This window comes from Pteropus vampyrus, unplaced genomic scaffold, assembly GCF_000151845.1.
Source record: "Pteropus vampyrus isolate Shadow unplaced genomic scaffold, Pvam_2.0 Scaffold3, whole genome shotgun sequence".
NCBI classification, from domain to species: Eukaryota; Metazoa; Chordata; class Mammalia; order Chiroptera; family Pteropodidae; genus Pteropus; species Pteropus vampyrus.
The window spans coordinates 5,850,738-5,869,468 of NW_011888784.1; the positions used below are offsets into that span (position 1 = coordinate 5,850,738).

The 18,731-nt window shown below is 45.1% G+C and overlaps 1 protein-coding gene across 2 annotated transcripts in view; it reads left to right on the forward strand.

The window, feature by feature from the left end:
- LOXHD1 (lipoxygenase homology domains 1) overlaps positions 1 to 18,731 on the forward strand; it is a 146,079-nt gene that overhangs the window by 41,649 nt on the left and 85,699 nt on the right. For both annotated transcript variants that reach the window (XM_023530906.1, XM_011361105.1), the window contains exons 7-12: positions 6,341 to 6,464; positions 8,739 to 8,989; positions 10,134 to 10,269; positions 10,824 to 10,984; positions 11,999 to 12,085; positions 12,515 to 12,650. In XM_023530906.1, coding sequence (XP_023386674.1) covers positions 6,341 to 6,464; positions 8,739 to 8,989; positions 10,134 to 10,269; positions 10,824 to 10,984; positions 11,999 to 12,085; positions 12,515 to 12,650 — 895 coding nt within the window. The remainder of the gene's footprint in view (positions 1 to 6,340; positions 6,465 to 8,738; positions 8,990 to 10,133; positions 10,270 to 10,823; positions 10,985 to 11,998; positions 12,086 to 12,514; positions 12,651 to 18,731) is intronic.

Here is an 18,731-nt window from a genome sequence, read left to right on the forward strand (position 1 = left end):
GCGATGAGTCCTGTGCATAAGACGCGCAGGAGGCAAGCCTGCGCCTGGGGTTGGAGGGCTTTACCGAGGCCATAGATCTTACAGTGAGGTGACCCTCGTTGACTTCTTACATTTACCTTTCTTCTCAGAGCAGTTCTAGATTCCTAGTGAAATTGAGTAGAAGTACAGAATGCAGACATACCACCTGCCCCCCGACCACACGACCTTCTCCCCGGTTGAGTTTTGAGACCATCCTTCAGTGGGGAGTTGGTTCTTTCTCCTCCTGCGATCTTCTCTGTAATTTTCTTGTGTGTCTGTGCGTTCAGGGGAGCGTAGGCTGGAGAGTGAAAAGAACAACTTTGAAAAGGGAGCCGAAGACAAGTTCACACTGGATGCCCCTGATCTGGGACAGCTGATGAAGATCAGTGTTGGCCACAACAACAAGGGGGGGTCTGCAGGTTGGTTCCTGTCCAAGGTGGGTGTAGCTGCTTCTCTGTGGTCCCTGTGCCCTGGGAGCGGAGAATTCTGGCTCTTCAGAGTGTTAGATTTCAGCCCTAACTTCCCTCTCATAGTCCATCTGCCTGCACTCTCTACCTAAGCCCACTAGCCAACCATGCTGCCCTCCTCATAGCCTCTAAGACTTGGCCCATGTTGTCACCTTCCTGGAAAGCCCAGTTCCCTTATTTGAACCTAGCCAGGGCCTGGTCATCCTTCGAGGCTCTGCCATGAAGCTTTCCCTGACTCTGGCCCACCAGAACCTCTCCCTCCCGTGAATGTTTATAACCCTGCCTGTTTAGAATGTTCACCCTAACCATGGGCTTTCTTGTGAATTATCTTGGGCTGTTGTTTTATACCTCAAATTTCTGAATCTTAGGTCTCTTATAATTCTACCTACCGAGGACAAAGAATCGAGAAGAGGGCAAAAGGGCTTCTGAGAAGCTAAAATATATCTGCTTCAAAATATATCTGGCTTTATATTGCTCTGCCCTCGTTTTGGAAGAGAGACCCCCTCAGATTCTCACTCACAGTCTAGGGCTTATCCATAATTCTCTCTAGCAAAGTTGCAACTTGCAAATTTAAACCTATAGCGGAGATCAGAGGCGGAAAGAGGTAATAGGTGAGAATATTGAGAACTGTAATGGGGAGTCAGAAAAGATATAAAAAGCCAAAGGAATATTAAAAATTGATAGAAGTCTGAGGTCATTTAGAAAATGGGCTACCAGCCCTTTGCATACATTTTCCTTAGTCACGAGGCTATCAGTATATTTCAGCTCATCACAGAATGATAGAAAAAGGTGAATATATTTTTTAAAAATATTTTGAAAAAGTTCTTATTGCTTAAAACAGAAACCCCTCATATTTATAACAATTTGACTGTAGAGAACGAGGCTGTCTGATAGTTGAGGTTTTGTTATTACTTAACTTCATGTACCTTCTTGTAGCAGTTAGGAATGTATTTGGCGGCAGGTATCATAAAATTGAAGTGCAGTGTTAAATCACTAGGGGCTTATTTTTCTCATATCACACGAAATCCAGATGTGGTCAGTTCAGGACTGGTACAGCTGCTTTCTGAGACACCTGCTCTCTCAGCGTGTCGCCATCCTCAGCACTGTGGCTTTCATCCTCCAGCCTGTTGCCTCATGATCACATGATGGCTCCAGAACCTCTAGCCATCCTGTGTTCCAGGCAGGAAGGGAGGTGAAGACCCAAGGCAGAAAAGACTTCTGGCAAGCTTTGCCTCATTGCGAGAGAAGTAAAGCTCTCCTTGGAACGTCTGCCTGCCAGAAATGTGTCATGCGGCCACCCTAGCTACATGGAAACTTGGAAATCAAGTGTCTAGCTTTCCAGCCTGATAGTAGGACTAGGTTAAGAAGAAAGTGATTGGAAAGGGTGTCGAGTGAGCATCCTAGAGTGTCTGCTAAGCTTCTCTTCATAACTAATCTGAAAATTCCTCGAAGGCACCTCTCCAGCTCTTGGCATGAGTTAGTGAAGTGAAGAATGGTGAAGTTTCCTTTGGAGAGGAGGGGTTTGCATGTCTCTTAAAGCAGCCAGCCTGATGCTGTGCAGGACTCTGCTTGGATTGGAGAAGAAACAGGGAAGGAGTCCAGACCCCAAATAGCCAATACTCAGACAGGGATGTATCTTCAGGGAGTTTTACTGTTCAACTGGGCAGAGGCAGGAAAGGAGGCAGGTGCATTTGGTGACCTCAGCCAGGGTAGGGCACAGAGTAGGTGCCTAGAAGCTCAGTTCCTTCATCCTGGGAAGGAAGACAGTGAAAATACAAGGTTTAGTGGAAATGGCAATGTGCACCTGAGAGCCTGGATGTGACCTGGATACGGTTATTGCAGCTGCACCTCGTGAGGTCAGGTTCTTTTTTGGTCACATAGGCCCAGTCACCCAGTGTGCTCTTGGAAGCCTCATGAAGCAGCAGGTTCACATGCCAGAACAGGACCTTTCATTATCTTCATGCTCAAAGGAGAGGCAGCTTGACAAAGTATGAAATCCATGGGTGAGAACATTTTTGCCCTTTAAAACATTGTGAATCTTGTTCCATTGCCTTCTGAAATTTGATATTGAGGCCAAGTAGACTTTTGTTTCTTTCTAGAAAAACTGTTTTGTATTTTTTCCAGCCAGGTTGCTTGTAGGATTTTTTTCTTTATATTTATAGTTGAAAAGTCTTGCCAAAAAGTATCTAGTGGTAGGGCTGTGTTAACTCATTCATCCTGCCCTGCCCTCCCCTCCAAAGAGCTCAGCTCTTCTGATTCTTCACAATGATGTTTTCCTCCTTCCTTCCTCCCTCCTTCCTTCCTCCCTCTTCCTTCCTCCCCTCCCCTCCCCTCCCCCTCTTCTCCTCTCCTCTCTTTTCTTCTTATTGTTTGCTATTCGGACACTATTTTAAACCAGAAGGCCAAGCAGGCTGCTTTCAATGTGAGATCGGTTACTCCCTTTGGGGCCATATTAAATACATGGGCGAGTTCAGGGCCTTGTAGACAGGTCTCCATCTGTCCTCCCCAAAGCCAAGGTGGGTTTTCCTCTGGATGCTGAAAAGATCCTAACAGCCTATTCCTTTAACTTTTGCAAACCAGAGCCCTCCCCAGAAATAAGACATTAAAATAATTCGAGCATTTCGTATGTCTATGTGCCTGGATTTACTGGATATTTTCCTGAGGGAAGAATCTTGATGAGAAAGCAGGAAGGAGGGTTCTGGGTCCCAGGCAGGGTGGGTGCAAGCTGAAAACCAGAGGCTGGGGGAAAGAAACCAGGGCTACCTCTGGCCACTTTCTGGCCATGCCAGGGATAGCCTCCCCTCCTGGGCCTCCATGCTGCCCCTTTCTTGGTTCACTCTGATTGATTCGCTTGCCCTCAGCTCCCCAGAGATACCAATGAAAAGGTCTGTTAAATTGACTGCATTTCTAGATTTGACACATGCACAGTAAGTACGCTCATTCTCAAAGTTGCCAGGCTGGGTTGCCTTGGACTTCACCTGACAGCCACTCCTTTGGTATTTATGTTTAAGGGTTTGATGAGATAAATCTAAAAGCCAGTATGATTAACCCCTTCACAGGTCATCTCCCTCCTCGTCCATCTAGTTAATTGGCTGTGTGTGTTTTCAGCCTGGGCTGGTAGGCCTCAACGTGACCAACATACTCTTCCTCCTGCTCTTGGGCTTCTCCCCGGGGCTGGCACCCTCTTTCCCCGAGGCTTTGCACATGGCTTTGATCCCCACATCTGGTTAGTCTACCAATTGCGATCAACTCAAACGGCCAGTTAAGTTCAATAACTTCTTCAAAAGATCAATAATCACAGATGTAACATTATACTGACAGCGGGCCTTGTCCTTGGTCCATCTGCTTCAGTAAAGGGACTTGCTCAGGGCCCCACAGCTCTTCAGTGGCAAGACTGGTACCCACCCCAGGTCCTCTGGACTCCCAGGCTGGATTCTCTCCACTGTGCCATGCACTAGAAAGTCCAGAACCAGCTGATGGCCTGCTGCATGCTGTAAGGAGTGTAGGTTCAACCAGCACTACTGGCTCTGATAGGAAGGCTCATGGAGTCACTTCAAGGACCTCAAGAAGACCAATGTGCCCTCATGTCACCAATAATACTCAACATTCAACAAACATCTATAGAACGACTGTTAGGTCCTAGGCCCCATGCTACCAACTGCAGCTGTTACAATAAACATGGTCCTGCTTCTAAAAGAAAGAAGACAAGTCCCTAAATAACTGCTTACTCACTGCAAGGCAGGTTACTTACTATCACCTTATATTCCAAAATTTCAGCTTCTGGTGAATAAACCTTCTGCCTTAGGGGTCCCGCAAGTGTTGCTCAGACCAAGTCTCCCAGTTTGAAGATCAGAAAACAGAATCACCCAACTTTAATGCAAAGCAGGGTGAGATTAGAGTCTTGAGTGGGTACAAACAGATGTTGTGGAGTGAGCCGTGTCTGGGCATCAGAAGACACCTCAGGGAGGGTCCGTGGGAGCTGGGCCATGAAGATAGGTAGGGTTTTGCCAGGAGGGGCAGGAAGAAGGACTCCTTTGGCCAGAGGGAGTGATAGATGAGGAGGAGCTGGAAAGAGGGTCTGGGGATGTTGAATAGATCTGGGTGGGACACAGGGCTCAGGCAACTGAGAAATGTTAGGGAGGTGGGTGATGGCAGGACCCTCGAAGGCCTTTATTGAATGAGGTAGCCTGAGGTGGTAAGAAGGGAGCGGGTGTGTGGATATGCTCAGAGGAAAGGAAGAAAGTGGAGAGGAAGGACTAAGGATTAGGGGTGTCACCATTCAAATGCTGTCATTTACAGTTATTTGTATTTATGGCATGTTACATATTATGTGACACGGTATCTCAGTGTGACGAGTGAAACTCGGGCATGTGGGGAAGAGCAGCCTTGTGACAGGGAGGAAGAGAAGGTCCCATTTCTTTTGCTGCCCTTAGTTTCCCCCATCGAACATTCCCTTGCTCTTCCATGAGCCCAGCTCTGTTCTGCTAACTCTCGGATGCTGAGATGTATTTCAAAGCGGGTTCATAACCTCCAGAAGCCTTCCCCCGTTCTTCTCCTGTGTCAAAACTCACCTGTCCCTTGCCCCATGGTCTTAGAGCTCTAAAAGGTGACTACAATTCAATAGTGGTTCTTGGAATATGGCAATGGCTGCTTATGGGTCAAGGGCTACCTTTGCTGGATAATGTATCTGCAATTTTAAAGGGAAGATTGAAAACTCTCTGAAAACAAAGACTTGCTTTACATTCGTTTCTTGCCCCCGAGGCTGGTACATGGAGCGTACACTCTGTGGATCACTCAGGTTGTCCTCATCACAGGAGACTGATTTATAAACGAGAGCATGAAAGCTCATTTATCTAGAGACAGAAGCCTGGTGGGAAGGCTGGTCCCAATCACTGGCTCAGGCCACTGGCTCCTCTCTGGTGGGCGGTGTCATCAGGAGGCCAATGCTTAGCCCAAAAGGTTCTTTGATGAATGCTAGATTAAAACAAGATGAGATGCCTTCAGGCACCTAGTGTGTGCCCTGTTTCCACACTTCAGACACTTTTTGATCTTAGGAAGTACGTTTTCATTGAAAATCCGAACTCCTCTCTCAGGCAGTCTTGGGAACACATGGGCAGACATTTTTACTTTCCACCTCACCTGGTCTGCAACCAGATCTTCTGCCTGCACAATGCTATGACTGGAGAGTATGTTCTAGTTATTGACAGTTCTGCTTATGTTAGAGTGGCTTTTCAGTTGGGTCTTCCCAAGACGTTTTGGGAGGGCCCCTCAGCTCCTCGATAAGCTCTAGAAGACATATATCTCAGCTTTGCCGACCTAGCTCACATGTGAGTCTCCTGCAGAAAGCTTCTAAATGGCCAATCCCACTGGCTTCACTGTCAGTGGCTGACATTTTCTGACCTGATCACTAGATCCTAGGTTTCTGGGTACCTAATTCGAGGCTCATAGTTCCCTTTACATGGATTCTGCTTCTCACCAAGAAGATTAGAATCCCAACAACCTTCAGCAGGTGAGGAAGGCGATAATCTTGTTGCCATCTGTAAATCCAGACTTCCAGTTCTTACACTCCAGTCTCACAGGGCACATCCTGCCAAGTGTCTTGCATTCAATTTTTGAAAAGGATCTGTAACAGTAGCTCAGTAATTCAAGTAGGAGGTAATTACCAGGCATCCCCGTGTGACTCAATGTTTTGCAAGGTTTTCCTGGCAATAGGTGTGTTTTTGTGATAAGTTTTCCTTGGGCTACTAAGAAGACGAGAGAGAAAAATTAGAGTACGCTCGAGGGGCGGAGGAATCGGATTCGATCGTGAGGTGCACCCTCATTGACACTCGATATTCCTTCCTTCTTCTTCCCAGATTGTCATTGACGATATTGGGAACAAAAGAAAATATGACTTTCCTCTGAACCGCTGGCTGGCCTTAGATGAAGACGATGGCAAAATCCAAAGAGATATCTTAGTGGGCGGAGCCGAGACCACAGGTAGAACTGAAGAAAGAGGAGGCCCCACTGCCTAGTATTTCACTCTCTGCCTCGGGCTCCGTATTCTGTCTGTGGGCCTGGAGGCCTGCGATCAAGTGGGAGCCAGCTGTGTCTTTAGACAACATTCCTCCTGCTCTGAAAAGAGTCTTGTTCCTCTGGACTGGTGTCTGGGGCTCTGCTGATCCAGAGGAGATGGGGAGATTCTGCTGGGCAGGTACTAACAGCCCAGGGAAAAGAAGTCGTGCATGAGATGAAATGAGAACTCCTGATACATGTGGCCATTTACTGAGTGCTTACTAAATGCCAGCCCCCTGCCAGACACCTGATCTATTTCATCTCCTTTAATCCTCACAATGACCCTGTATTTATAGGAACTGTTATCGTTCTCATTTCACAGATGAAGAAACTGAGTCATGTAGAAGTTAAAAGACTTACCCAAGGTCTGGAGCTGGTAATGTAGAGATCCAGGGTTAGGTGTGCCTTCTATATCTCTACCCTGGGTGAACTCCATGGGAAACCTGCATGGGAATTGATGAATGTTCAAGAAAATTGATGTTGGTGAATGTGCACATCTAAGAAGGTGCTCTGCTGCAGGACCCCTCATGGTTCCCACTGCACAGAGGATGAGCCCAGGGTCTGACTACAGTGTACAAACTGCTCCACAGCTTGGCTCCAGTTTACCAGTCCCCAGAATCTTTCCACATCCTCTCCCACCACTTCCACATACCCTGCCCCTCCCTCCACCTCATCTGCGCACTTTTCACTCTTCCCTGTCACCCCGCCCCAACGTCCCCCCACCTCATCCACCTGCCTTCCCTGCCCCTCTCCCCGCATCTGCTGGTCTTACTCCTTTTCTCCCTGTATCCTCTCCTCCGCCTGTAAGGCCATTTCTCTTTATGTTTCCCAAATGCCTGCTTCTGGGCACTTCCTCTGGACCTTCTCCACTTCCTCTGGAAATGGCAATTCCTCCCTTTCTTTTGTTCCAGACTTTTTGGGCAGACACTAATTGTTATTGTTGAGGACACAAAAAGTTCCTCTGCTCTCGTACTTTTCAATGTCAGCACTGTGGCACCCTGGCCTGCCCCGACCTTTGTTAGGTGTGGCATAACTCGTTTGTAACTATAGTTTACAAAATATTTACTTAAAAACATATACCAGAATGGACTTAGCATAACCCCTTTAATCATGATGCTATTACTTGCCTCCAGTGGTAGAGGGAAAAGAGAAATGGCAGCCAGAGGCTGGGAATCGCTGATAACCCAGGCCACGGCAGTGTGGCTTGTGTGAGAACACCATCTGTCTGTGTATTTTAGAGAATGAAGCTGGAAACTCACACCTTAAGGGCAGCGGCCATTCCTGTTTAGCTTTATATTCTCCTAATACCTGGCATATAATAAGCACTCAATAAATGTCCGTTGAACAAAGGAAGGCATAAATCTATGTGTGAATGCATCCATGTAGTTGCACATGCTAGCTCCCAAAGACGTTTGGGATTTTTATTTTTCTGGGTTCAAGGTGAGGGTGGGGTAGGGTCAGGGGTTAGGTGGGGGGAATTAACAAGGACTAATGTGCCATTGCCTTAGACTCCAGGACATAATGAATGAATGAAACCAAACCTCAGCAGAGTTTCCTATCCAAATGTCTGTCTTCGGTGTTTTCTCTTACTCTGTCCTGTCTCAGAGTTTATTCTCCCCTTGCTGGCTCTTTCCCAGAACTCTGTGTCCTCATATTGCCTCCTGACTGACATGTCCCCCTTTCAATCTTCCCTTATCCCACCAAATCAGCCAATGAAGAAGGACATTAGTGCCCCCTATTAAAAATTATATTTTTAAGTTATGACCAAAAGAACAAGCTAAATGAACAAGATAACTCTGAATATAAATCTCCATTAATGGAGTTGACTATTACAATTAAATAAGACATAACAGAATTCATCCGGCAGTTATTAATAATACGCACATGATAATTAACATTAATAATAAGTACTATTCTTAGCCAACCCTGGTTCTTCCTTCTCTTTGTTAGTTTCCTGTAATCAGAGCTGGCAGCTTCCTGTAATAATATCTGCAGTTTATTCCTAAACTCGGATACACTGACATACAAACTCTGAAAAAGATAAAATGAGGTTGAGAGGGATACTGGATGTCATCTGGGGGAGGAGCACAAGGGGGAATGAGGCCCAGGGAGGTGGCAGGAAGTTAGGGGAGGGGTGGGTGGGACCTTGTAATCAGCGGGCACTGAACCCTCTCCTCTCCCCTGTGGTCCCCATGCCAGCTATCTCATATGTCGTCACCATCTTCACTGGGGATGTCCGGGGAGCTGGGACCAAATCCAAAATCTACTTGGTCATGTACGGGGCCAGAGGGAATAAGAACAGCGGGAAAATCTTCCTGGAGGGCGGTGTGTTTGACCGCGGCCGCACAGACATCTTCCACATCGAGCTGGCTGTCCTCCTCAGCCCCCTGAGTCGGGTCTCCATCGGGCATGGCAATGTTGGCGTCAACAGAGGCTGGTACTGTGAGAAGGTAAGGGATGCTTCTGGGAGGACCCTTCCCTGATTCAACCCCTCTCTCCTTTCACTTGGAAATACAGACTCTAACCTGCTTCCTTCTTCCTTTGGACCATTAGCAGAGCCCATGGGCAACCCCCGCCATTGGGTATTTTGGATGGTTCTATGCCCATCGAACTTGTCTTGCTGATGGTCAGGAATGGGGGCTGTTCTGTGCATGCTTCCAAGGGACAAACACGGTAGGGTGTCCAGAGGTGCTCAGGTGGTCGTTAGAGACTGTCCTGATTCCTGGTGTGGCATTTCACTTCAGCTTATAGATCTCTCAATAAACAAATATTTCTAAATATATATTTGTATTATGGTATACTTATGCTTTACAGAATATATATGACAAAAGTGAAACATAGAGCACAATGAAAAACAAACATGAATTTTGTCTACCACTCAAGAAATAGAACATTCTCAATGCTCTTGAAACTCCTCTGTGTCCTTCTGCAATCATATAATCCTCTCTCCCCTCAAAAGCATACACTATTATGAATTTTGTCTAAGTGTATATTAATAAAGGTTTTGTAGTGTTCCAGGAACATTCCTTTGAACATCTCTAATGTGAGTGGCCTGGGCTAGATAGACTTCCAGATTCTAAACCCGTGAATGCAGATGTGGGCTGAGATGGAGAGGGTGTATGAGAGAAGGCTGAACGAGGCTCAAGCCCAGAAGAGGGCAGTTAGTTTTTGTATTAAATTCCAGATATTAATTACCTTTTATGTGATTGATTGACCTTTTTCCAGCAAGACAAATATAAGGAATCAATTTAGTATTCTAGTTAATTTGGTTCAGATTGAGATTTTATGATGTGCATAAAGAAATATGGTGTTTAAAGAGGGTATTGTGTACAAATGAACAGGTTTGAGATTTGGGCTAGTGAATCCATCCTCTAGTAAAATGGAATATGAATGATATCTACTTGGGAAGACTTCTTGGAGGAGGTATTTCTTGATCTAAGATTTAATGGAACAGGCAACGGGAAGAAAGTGTCATTCCTCGAGGGTCCCAAAGCAGACAACCCTTACCGTAGGGCCGAGGAAGCTGCTGAGCATGGCAAGGAGGTCCCAAGCTGGGGACCTGCTGCAGGAGACTCTTGTGGTCTGCTTCCCCAGGTGGTGATTCTGTGCCCCTTCACTGGTATCCAGCAGACCTTCCCTTGCAGCAACTGGCTGGATGAGAAGAAGGTGGACGGGCTGATAGAGAGACAGCTCTACGAGATGGTGTCTCTCAGGAAGAAGAGGCTGAAAAGTAGGTGGAAGGGGCCCAGAGCTTGGTGACCTCCCAGTCAGGGCCAGGAAAGGCCAGGATGTCAGACCATGGGGCAAGAGCTTCGAGGGGATCAATTCCTGCTCTCAATTCTCCTCTGGAAAGAAAGGGAAAGGCCTCCCAGCGGGCTTAGTTCTCGAAGGTATAGGCCACATACCCGGTACCAAGGCCGATACTCCAGTGTCCTCAAGTTGAATAAGCTGCCATGATGGCTAGATGTTGAACCAAATGTTCAACACAGTGCATTCTGAATACACCAGACGTAGGGTGGGTAGAGTCAGCTTTTCCCCTTATTTAAAGCACACTATTATGCCTCCTCCATTAAAAGGAGCATTAAGCACCCTCTTTTAAATAGCAAAGGATCCTTGGCTTCCTAAACTGGCACTTGTTAAAATGGGTTTCCGAGAGTGAGACACACCTGTGCATAATCTGGGTTTCAGTCTTGATCACTTTCGATTTGCGCGACTTCCCCATTGGTACCCCGAAAATCTCTTTATTTCTTGAAGTTTACATTGTAGCTCGACCTGTCTCTGCAGAATTCCCTTGGTCTCTGTGGGTCTGGACGACTGACTTGAAGAAAGCTGGTACCAACTCTCCCATCTTTATCCAGATTTATGGGCAGAAGGGGAGGACAGATGAGATTCTCCTGAACCCCAACAACAAGTGGTTCAAACCAGGAATAATCGAAAAATTTAGGGTAAGAAAGGAGTGTGACAGGGTGGGATGGAGGAAGGAAGAGGGAGAGTAGGAGCCGTTTGCCATAGGATTCTGTTTTTCTAAGACAGGTGTGGGTTGAGTTTGATGACAAAAAGGTACAATGCAGACTTTAGGTCCCTACAAGGAGTGCCAAATTTGATCTACAGGCAAAGTATAAATGGGCTGTGGTTTAGATCTGTCCCTTCATCTGAATCACTCCAGAACCGAGCCTGGGGCAAGGAACAAGTATGGGATGGTTTCGAGCACCCGGGAGCTCAGCTACTTGGGGAATCATTATGGAACAGAGACCCCGGAACACAGTTGGTGTCAAACTGCCCAATCTGGGCTGAATGAGAGAGTGAGGAACAAATTTAAGGGAAAGTATAAACTTTAGAACATTTTAAAAGAAACTCGGCTTTAAATTTCCAGTATGTATATAACAAGAGCTAGGCTGGTTTTGCCAACAGAGGTGCGGCTCTGACCTTTAGGTAAGAATAATTTGTAATTTGCTGCTCTCTCTCAGAGCGCCCCACTGGTGCCTCTATTATACCACTCGCTTCATTGCTCTTTCTTTATTTGTCTTCCTGGCTAGACTGCGAGCCCCTAGGGAAAGGGCATGACTGCTGTATTGATCTTTTTGTCTGTTTCAGCGCCCAGAAGAGCTCTGAGGCTGTGGGCTTGTACTAATTTGCAGGGCCGCCATATGGATTTTGTTACTGGAAGTTTATTGCTTGGAAGATTTTCTTTAGTCTGGATCCTACTGTGGGTCAGTTATTTTTGTTCAATTTCACCAGCCCAGACTGAACCTTAGCTCTTTATGGCTCTCTCGTCCTCGCATGCCACTGGTCGCAAGGGCATGAGAGGATACAGTAGATGAGGATGGCTTGACGCCAACCCATCCTCGCTGCTAAAGAAAGAGCCCAAAGCGAGTGCTGTCCTGGCAAGGGGTCAACTCCGAGGTTCAGCACATTTCATTTGGTTATGCCCGCTCAAACCTTGTCATTTCTCACCGTAGATTGAGCTCCCAGATCTCGGCAGGCTCTATAAGATTCGGGCATGGCATGATAAGAGGAGTCCTGGTTCTGGATGGCATTTAGAAAGGGTGAGATGCACTATCTTGGGGCTTGGGAGGTTGGGAGAGGAACCAGAATGGTCCCTTTCTAATGAGCCTGTCATATAAGTTTGCTTTGTATTCATTGGGAGTGAAAGGATGTGGAAGGGTTATGGCGAGACACTTATTTGGGCACAGGACTCAGAGACTTCCTGATGAGGAAGGGACTCCCGAAGTAGATTAAGAAGATGATCGGATGTTCAGACTCAACTTGCATTCTGCCTCAGTCACCTGGCTGCTAGGCAAATGTGGATCTCGGGAGATCAGAGACATAAATGTTAATCTGGCGTTAACCTTCCGCAAGATCATCTCTAGGAGATAGCCTTGGCCTCCCTGAGAGCAGATAGCAGAAGAGGGACCTTGGGACGTGGATGAATATCTTTGGTACACCCACTTGGTCACACCAGGACTTCATTCCAGATGACTCTGATGAACACTCTGACCAAGAACAAATATAACTTCAACTGCAATCGCTGGCTGGATGCCAATGAGGATGACAATGAGATTGTGAGAGAAATGACTGCAGAGGGCCCAGTAGTGCGAAGGATAATGGGCAGTAAGTGCTGACCAGCCCTCTATCCTGGGGGAGGCGGTGGAACTCCTACTCGATGTGCCGATGGAGGTCTGGCCCATGAGCTGATAGTCTTGTCCACTGTGCATCGTTAGGCTCCCTGTGCATGCCAAGGGAGATTTAGAAGGTCTATCCCCAAGACCATCCTGAAGGAGCCATCTCCTAGGCTTGATGCCAGAGCTCTATAACGATGGGTGTGAGGGAGGGAGAGAAGATTCATGGGTCTTCATTTTGGTTATGAGGGCATGAGAAGCATCTGTACTAAACAATATTTCTCTAATAGAGTGTCCCTGACATTAAAAGAAACATTCTTTTGAAATTATGCTTGAGATGCTCCCCAAAATGAAAGGCTGGCTCTGGGAGCCATGCTTGGCTGCTCCTGATGGTCCTCTATTTCAATTTGAGGCCAGTAGGAGAGGGACTAAGCTTGTAATCTGGAGTCCAGTATCCACATTCGAAGGGGTAAAGGGAGATCATTTTGCCTCTAGGTCATAGTAGCAGTTTTGACAAACACACAACACAGGTCTTGTCCCCTTAGCGGATGTTACTGAGCTATCACAGTGTTCTCTGCCACTGAGTCTGGAATAAGTGTCATAGCCCTAAATACAGCACTCCAAGCAGACATTAGCAATTGATCAGAATTGGCACTTACGATAATCAACCTGTTGGTTATCCTGGTGGTAGTCCTTAAACTGTTTAATAGTAAAGTAATATTGCAAGATTACAAAGAGTTAAAGATATATGGAAAACGATGTCACCCACAGTTCTAGTAGCCCTTCTAAATATTTGGATAGTATCACTTCCTAGGCATTTGCACATCTAGTAGAAGCTCTGTGTATATTTGTTGAAATGATTCGAACAGATTTAAATATTTAAAAACATAGAAATCCTAAACAGCAAATATCTAAAAAGAGATCAGCCAGTCTGTTAGTCGAATTAGGCAATGCTTGCAGTTAGCACTATTTTATGGTTCTTCTTCATTTTTAATTAAAATATGTGGCTATAAAATATTTGTGTTCAAGGGCCTTTAAAATAGCCTGATGCAGATAAGGAGACTGAGGAAGTTCTTGCCCTGATTCTCAGTTAGAGACAGAATTAGACCGAGAATAAGGTTGCCTGCCTCTTGGGTAAGTGACTGTTTCCTGCCTTTTCACATTCAGTAATATTTTCTTGGAAACAAGGCAGTCATCTCCCTATAAATATAAGAAATATCATAGGACTCTACCCCGAATAAGGACTTTTTATAATATGTAGCCCACTGAAGCAAAAATACACCTGCTCTTACCTGATCTGTTCTTTGTGTACCAAAATTGAGCCCACAGATATGAACAACTGAGGAGGAGGTTTGGGGACTGAGTGGCCTTTTAAATCCTTCTAACCAATTCTCATGATTTTAGCTCCTCACTCTATTTCTACTGTTATCTGGTGCTGTCACTCCTGAGCCTTTCTATGGGGTGGCTTCTCGGATTTTGCAGCTGACAGCTCTGATGAATTCTCTGGTCTGTTAAGTCACGGATCCTCAGACCTCAGCGTGCATCCTCACTGAAGGGCTTCTTAAAACACAGAGTGCTGGGCCCCGCCCGCAGAGCTTCGGATTCAGTAGGTCTGGGGTGGGACCCAGGGATTTGTCCATCTAACAAGTTTCTAGGCGGGGCTGACACTCCTGAGGAGGATCCTCTGTGCTGGAATCACTTTTCTATGCACTTCAGCTTCCAAAATTTTGTTGCTGTTGTCCATGCTTGTCCCTCTACCCTAGCCTTATTGGTGAAACCTTTTTTGTTTGGTTAAAACTTTGAAAGAACCTGTACATTATCATTTTAGTGAGTTTTTTTTTTTTTTCCTAAGAGAGATCTGCTATTTTGAATGCTCAGAATGTTCTTTCCCTCTGCTGCCTCTTCCCTTGATGGAAGCATGACTCCCCTCCCCGCCAAGCCCTCTTTTCTCTCCCCACAAACTGCGGAGCCGGTGGGAGGGGGCAATCTCCTGACTCCTGCTCACTTTCAGACTTGAGGCTCACACCATCTCACAATGCTCCCTCTGCCCCAGCTCAGTTCCATCTTCTGTTGGCCTCCGCTCACTTCCTCTTTTGCTGAAGGTGGTGTGACGCATCCCATGGTCATTCTCTAGACTCCCAACTCCTGCCACTGTTCTGGGACAGCGTATTAATCTGCCCGGGCTGCCATAACAAAATACCACAGACTGGGGGGCTTAAACAACAGAAATTGTCTTTCTTGCCGTTCCAGAGGCCGGAAGTCCAAGTTCAAGGTGTCAGCAGGGTTGGTTTCTCCCGAAGCCTCTCTCCTTGCCTTGCAGGTGACCACCTTCTGTCTGTGTCCTCACATGGTCTTTTCTTTGTGTGCCTTCTGCACTCCCTTGTGTATTTCTTCTTACAAGGATATCATTCCTACTGGATTACGCGCCCCCGCCCGCTCCCATACCACCTCATTTTACCTTAATTACTCTTTAAAGGCCCTACCTTCCAAATACAGTCACATTCTGAGGTCCTGGGGTTAGGACTTCACTATATGAATTTGGGACGGGATGCAATTCAGCCCATAACAGAGAGTATTTCTCAAAGTGTGGTCAAGGGCCCACCTGTATCAAAATTGCCTATAGTGCTTGTTAAAATACAGATTCCTGGGACAAACTCCAGATAGACTGAGGGCCACACTTGGCAATCTGTATTTTTATCAAGCATGCCAAGTAATTTTTATGCATATCAAAACTTCAGAGCCTTTGTCCTGCTTTTTTTAATCCGTGTCCTGGTCCTCCCCCAGTGTGTAGACCTCAACCTCCCCTCCCACTGAACCAGCCACTCGCGAGTACCTCACTTGGGATCACTGCACAGAGCTGCTTGAACTCCATGCCCCTGCCCCTGCCCCAAGCTCCTGGCCTCCCAGCTCTCTCATGGCTTTGGTGACACTCGACCCCACCCTTGAACTCCTTCCACCTCCTTCCTCCCCACATTTCTCCTGGTCTGTCAGGGCTCGCTCACTCGTGGGTGTGTGGAGGGTAGATTTTAAGGGCATAACTTCCAGGGGAGAGAAAAAGAAGTCCTGAAATTGAGCAGGGATCAGGTAGACTAGAGAGAAGATAAATTCAAGAACTATTTGAAGATAAAACTGGTAGGACTTGGTAAATGAATGCTGTTGAAACGCAGTGGCGAGGTTAAAGTTCCTGCCCAAGAAGTTGGGAGAAACCTTGCAGATGAAGAGACATTTGAGTTAGGTCTTCCTTGGGTGGGGATTTGACAGATAAGGAGAGATCGTGGTGGGACGGCTGGGGAGGAGAACATTTCTATAGGTTACATATATAAACATGTTGTGACATTTGAAACAGTGTACAAAATGTGGGTTTATTATAGTTGTTTTTTTTTGTTTCTTGCAATGCTATTTCAGAACCATTTCAATGAAAAAAATCTCTTGAATAGTAGGGGATGGAAGGGTTGTCTGTCCTGGCTGTAAAGACACTTTGAAGTTTCCGAGTCTCCTTAGCAGTACTTTGGAGCCCATACCAACTTGGATTTCTTTTTCTTAACTTCTCTTTCTGGCCCTCATAAACCTCTCGTGCTTGGAACACACGAGCGGTGTCCTCACTCACCTCTACAGGAACTCACATCTCCTTCGTTGGTCTGGATGTTTCTTTGGAACAGTAAATAGAGCTGATGGCAACCTCCCACTTCTCCAGTTGCTGCCAGGGTAAAATGAATAATGTGCCGGGCTTCCTGGAAATCCCTTAATTAAGTGGAATCTTGGACTCATGTAAAATGAGTAAACACCAATTTAAAACCAATTCTCTAAGTTTGGAATTGTGTACACATAGTTTACTTAAAAAATAAGGGCCAGTCAAATAAGCAATTAATACCATGTCTGAGAGCCAAGATGCTCTGAACTGTTTAATGCAGACGGGGAAATACGGACAAGACACGCACTGGCTCACAATTTATTTCCACCTTGCCTTCCTTTCAGGAACTATGTGAGATAGTCAAATCAATGAGATCAGCATTTGTCCGTGCATGCCCAGCAGAAGTGATTACATAGCACTGATGAGTGGGCAAGAAACGGTCAGGCTCCAGTGCGCAAAGTCATAGCTTCTTGTTAATCAGGCCAACCTGTAATTTTTAAATTAAAGTACAAGAGGCTCTGGTACTTACCCATCTGTTTAAAGTCTTCCACTGCTGCCGGCTAACGGTGTAATTATTTTTAATTGTCCACAGACTTCTTGCCAGGAGAGAGCTTGGGACCTCGGGCTGGTGGGCTGGGAGGGACCCCTAGAGAGGATCAGGACCCCTGAGAACTTCCAACCAAATGAACCTTAGAGCTCCTGACCAAAGAGGGCTGGAATTCTTGGGCAAAGGGATTTTTAAATTCCCTCATCAGTCTGCTTCTGGGAATTGCCTAGTAGTCACAGCTAAAAAGGCAAAATTGACTTTCGTCAAAATTAAGAAAAGAAACAAAGCTAGTGTTCTCTCTGCCCTTTTGTGTTTCCGTGTTTCACCCCAGTTAATGCTATTTATTCCTCTTACTGTCATTCTTTGCTTTTTCTTCTAACAAGTGCTTTTGCTACAGACACTGTATCTTCATGGACCCACATGTTTAATGGTTAAATTTATTTTTCACTGTTTCTATATCTCCAAATGAAAGTCTGCATATTACTAAAAAATCATTTGTACGTGGAATTAAACTTCCTAGAGATTTGTCTCATTTCTGATATTTTTATCTTCATTTTTGATAGACCACCACTGAGTAGTATGTCCATTTTTAAAACCACAGCTTTATTGAGATATAAGTCATGTACCATGCAGTTCACCCATTTAAAGGATACAATGTAGTGGCATTTAGTATATTGATAGAACCGCACATCTGTCACCACGAAAATCCTAGAACATTTTCATCACCCCCGAAAGAAACCCTATTCTCATTACCAGTCATGCCCATTCCTCTACCTCACTCCTCCGTCTGACAGCCAGGAATCTATTTTTCATCTCTATAGATTTGCCTAGTCTGGACCTTTCATATAAATGGAATCATATAATATGTGACCGTTGGTGTCTGGTTTCTTTCATTTGCCATATTTTCAAGGTCTGTCTACATTGTGGCATGTGTCGGTATTTCATTCCTTTTCCTGGCTGAGTAATAGGTCATTGTATAGATATAACACATTCAACTGTTGATGGACATTTGGGTTATTTCTCCTTTTTGGCTTTTATGAATAATGCTGCAGTGAACATTCGCGTACAAGTTTTTGTGTGGACGTATGTTTTCTATTGTGGAATTGCTGGTTATATGGTAACTGTTTAACTTTTTGAGGAGCTACTGTACTATTTTTCAAAACAGCTGCACCATTTTGCATTCCTATCAGCAACGTAGGAAAAGTCCGGTTTCTCCACATCTTTGCCACCACTGGTTATTCTTTTCTATTTTATTTTTCTCAGGGTTGTTTTGGCTATTCTGGGTCCCTTGCAATTCCACTTGTATTTTAGAATCAGCTTGTTCGTTTCTACACCGAAGTCGGCTGGGGTTCTGACAGAGATTGCATTGCATCCGTAGATTGGTTTGGGAAGTATTGCCATCTTAACAATGTTAAATCTTCCAATCCTTGAACATGGCATGCTTTTCCATTTATTTAAATCATCATTAATTTCTTTCAACAAGTTTTTATCTTTCAGAGCATAAGTTTTTCCATTGTTTTTTTTTAATTGAGGTATCATTGACATACAGCATTATATTAGTTTCAGTACAACATAATTTGATATTTATATATATTGCAAAATGATTACCACAATAAGTCTAGTTAACATCCATTACCACGCAGTTACAGATTCTTTTTCTTTCGATGAGAGCTTTTAAGATTTACTTTCTTAGCAACTTTCAAATATGTAATACTGTATTATTAACTGTAGTCGTCATGCTGTACATTACATCCCCATGATTTATTAGTTTTTCACTTGTTTTCTTAAATTTATTCATAAGTACCTTATTCTTTTTGATGCTATTTTGAATGAAAATGTTTTCTACATTTAGTTTTAGATTGTTCATTACAAAATAATAGAAATGCAATTGATTT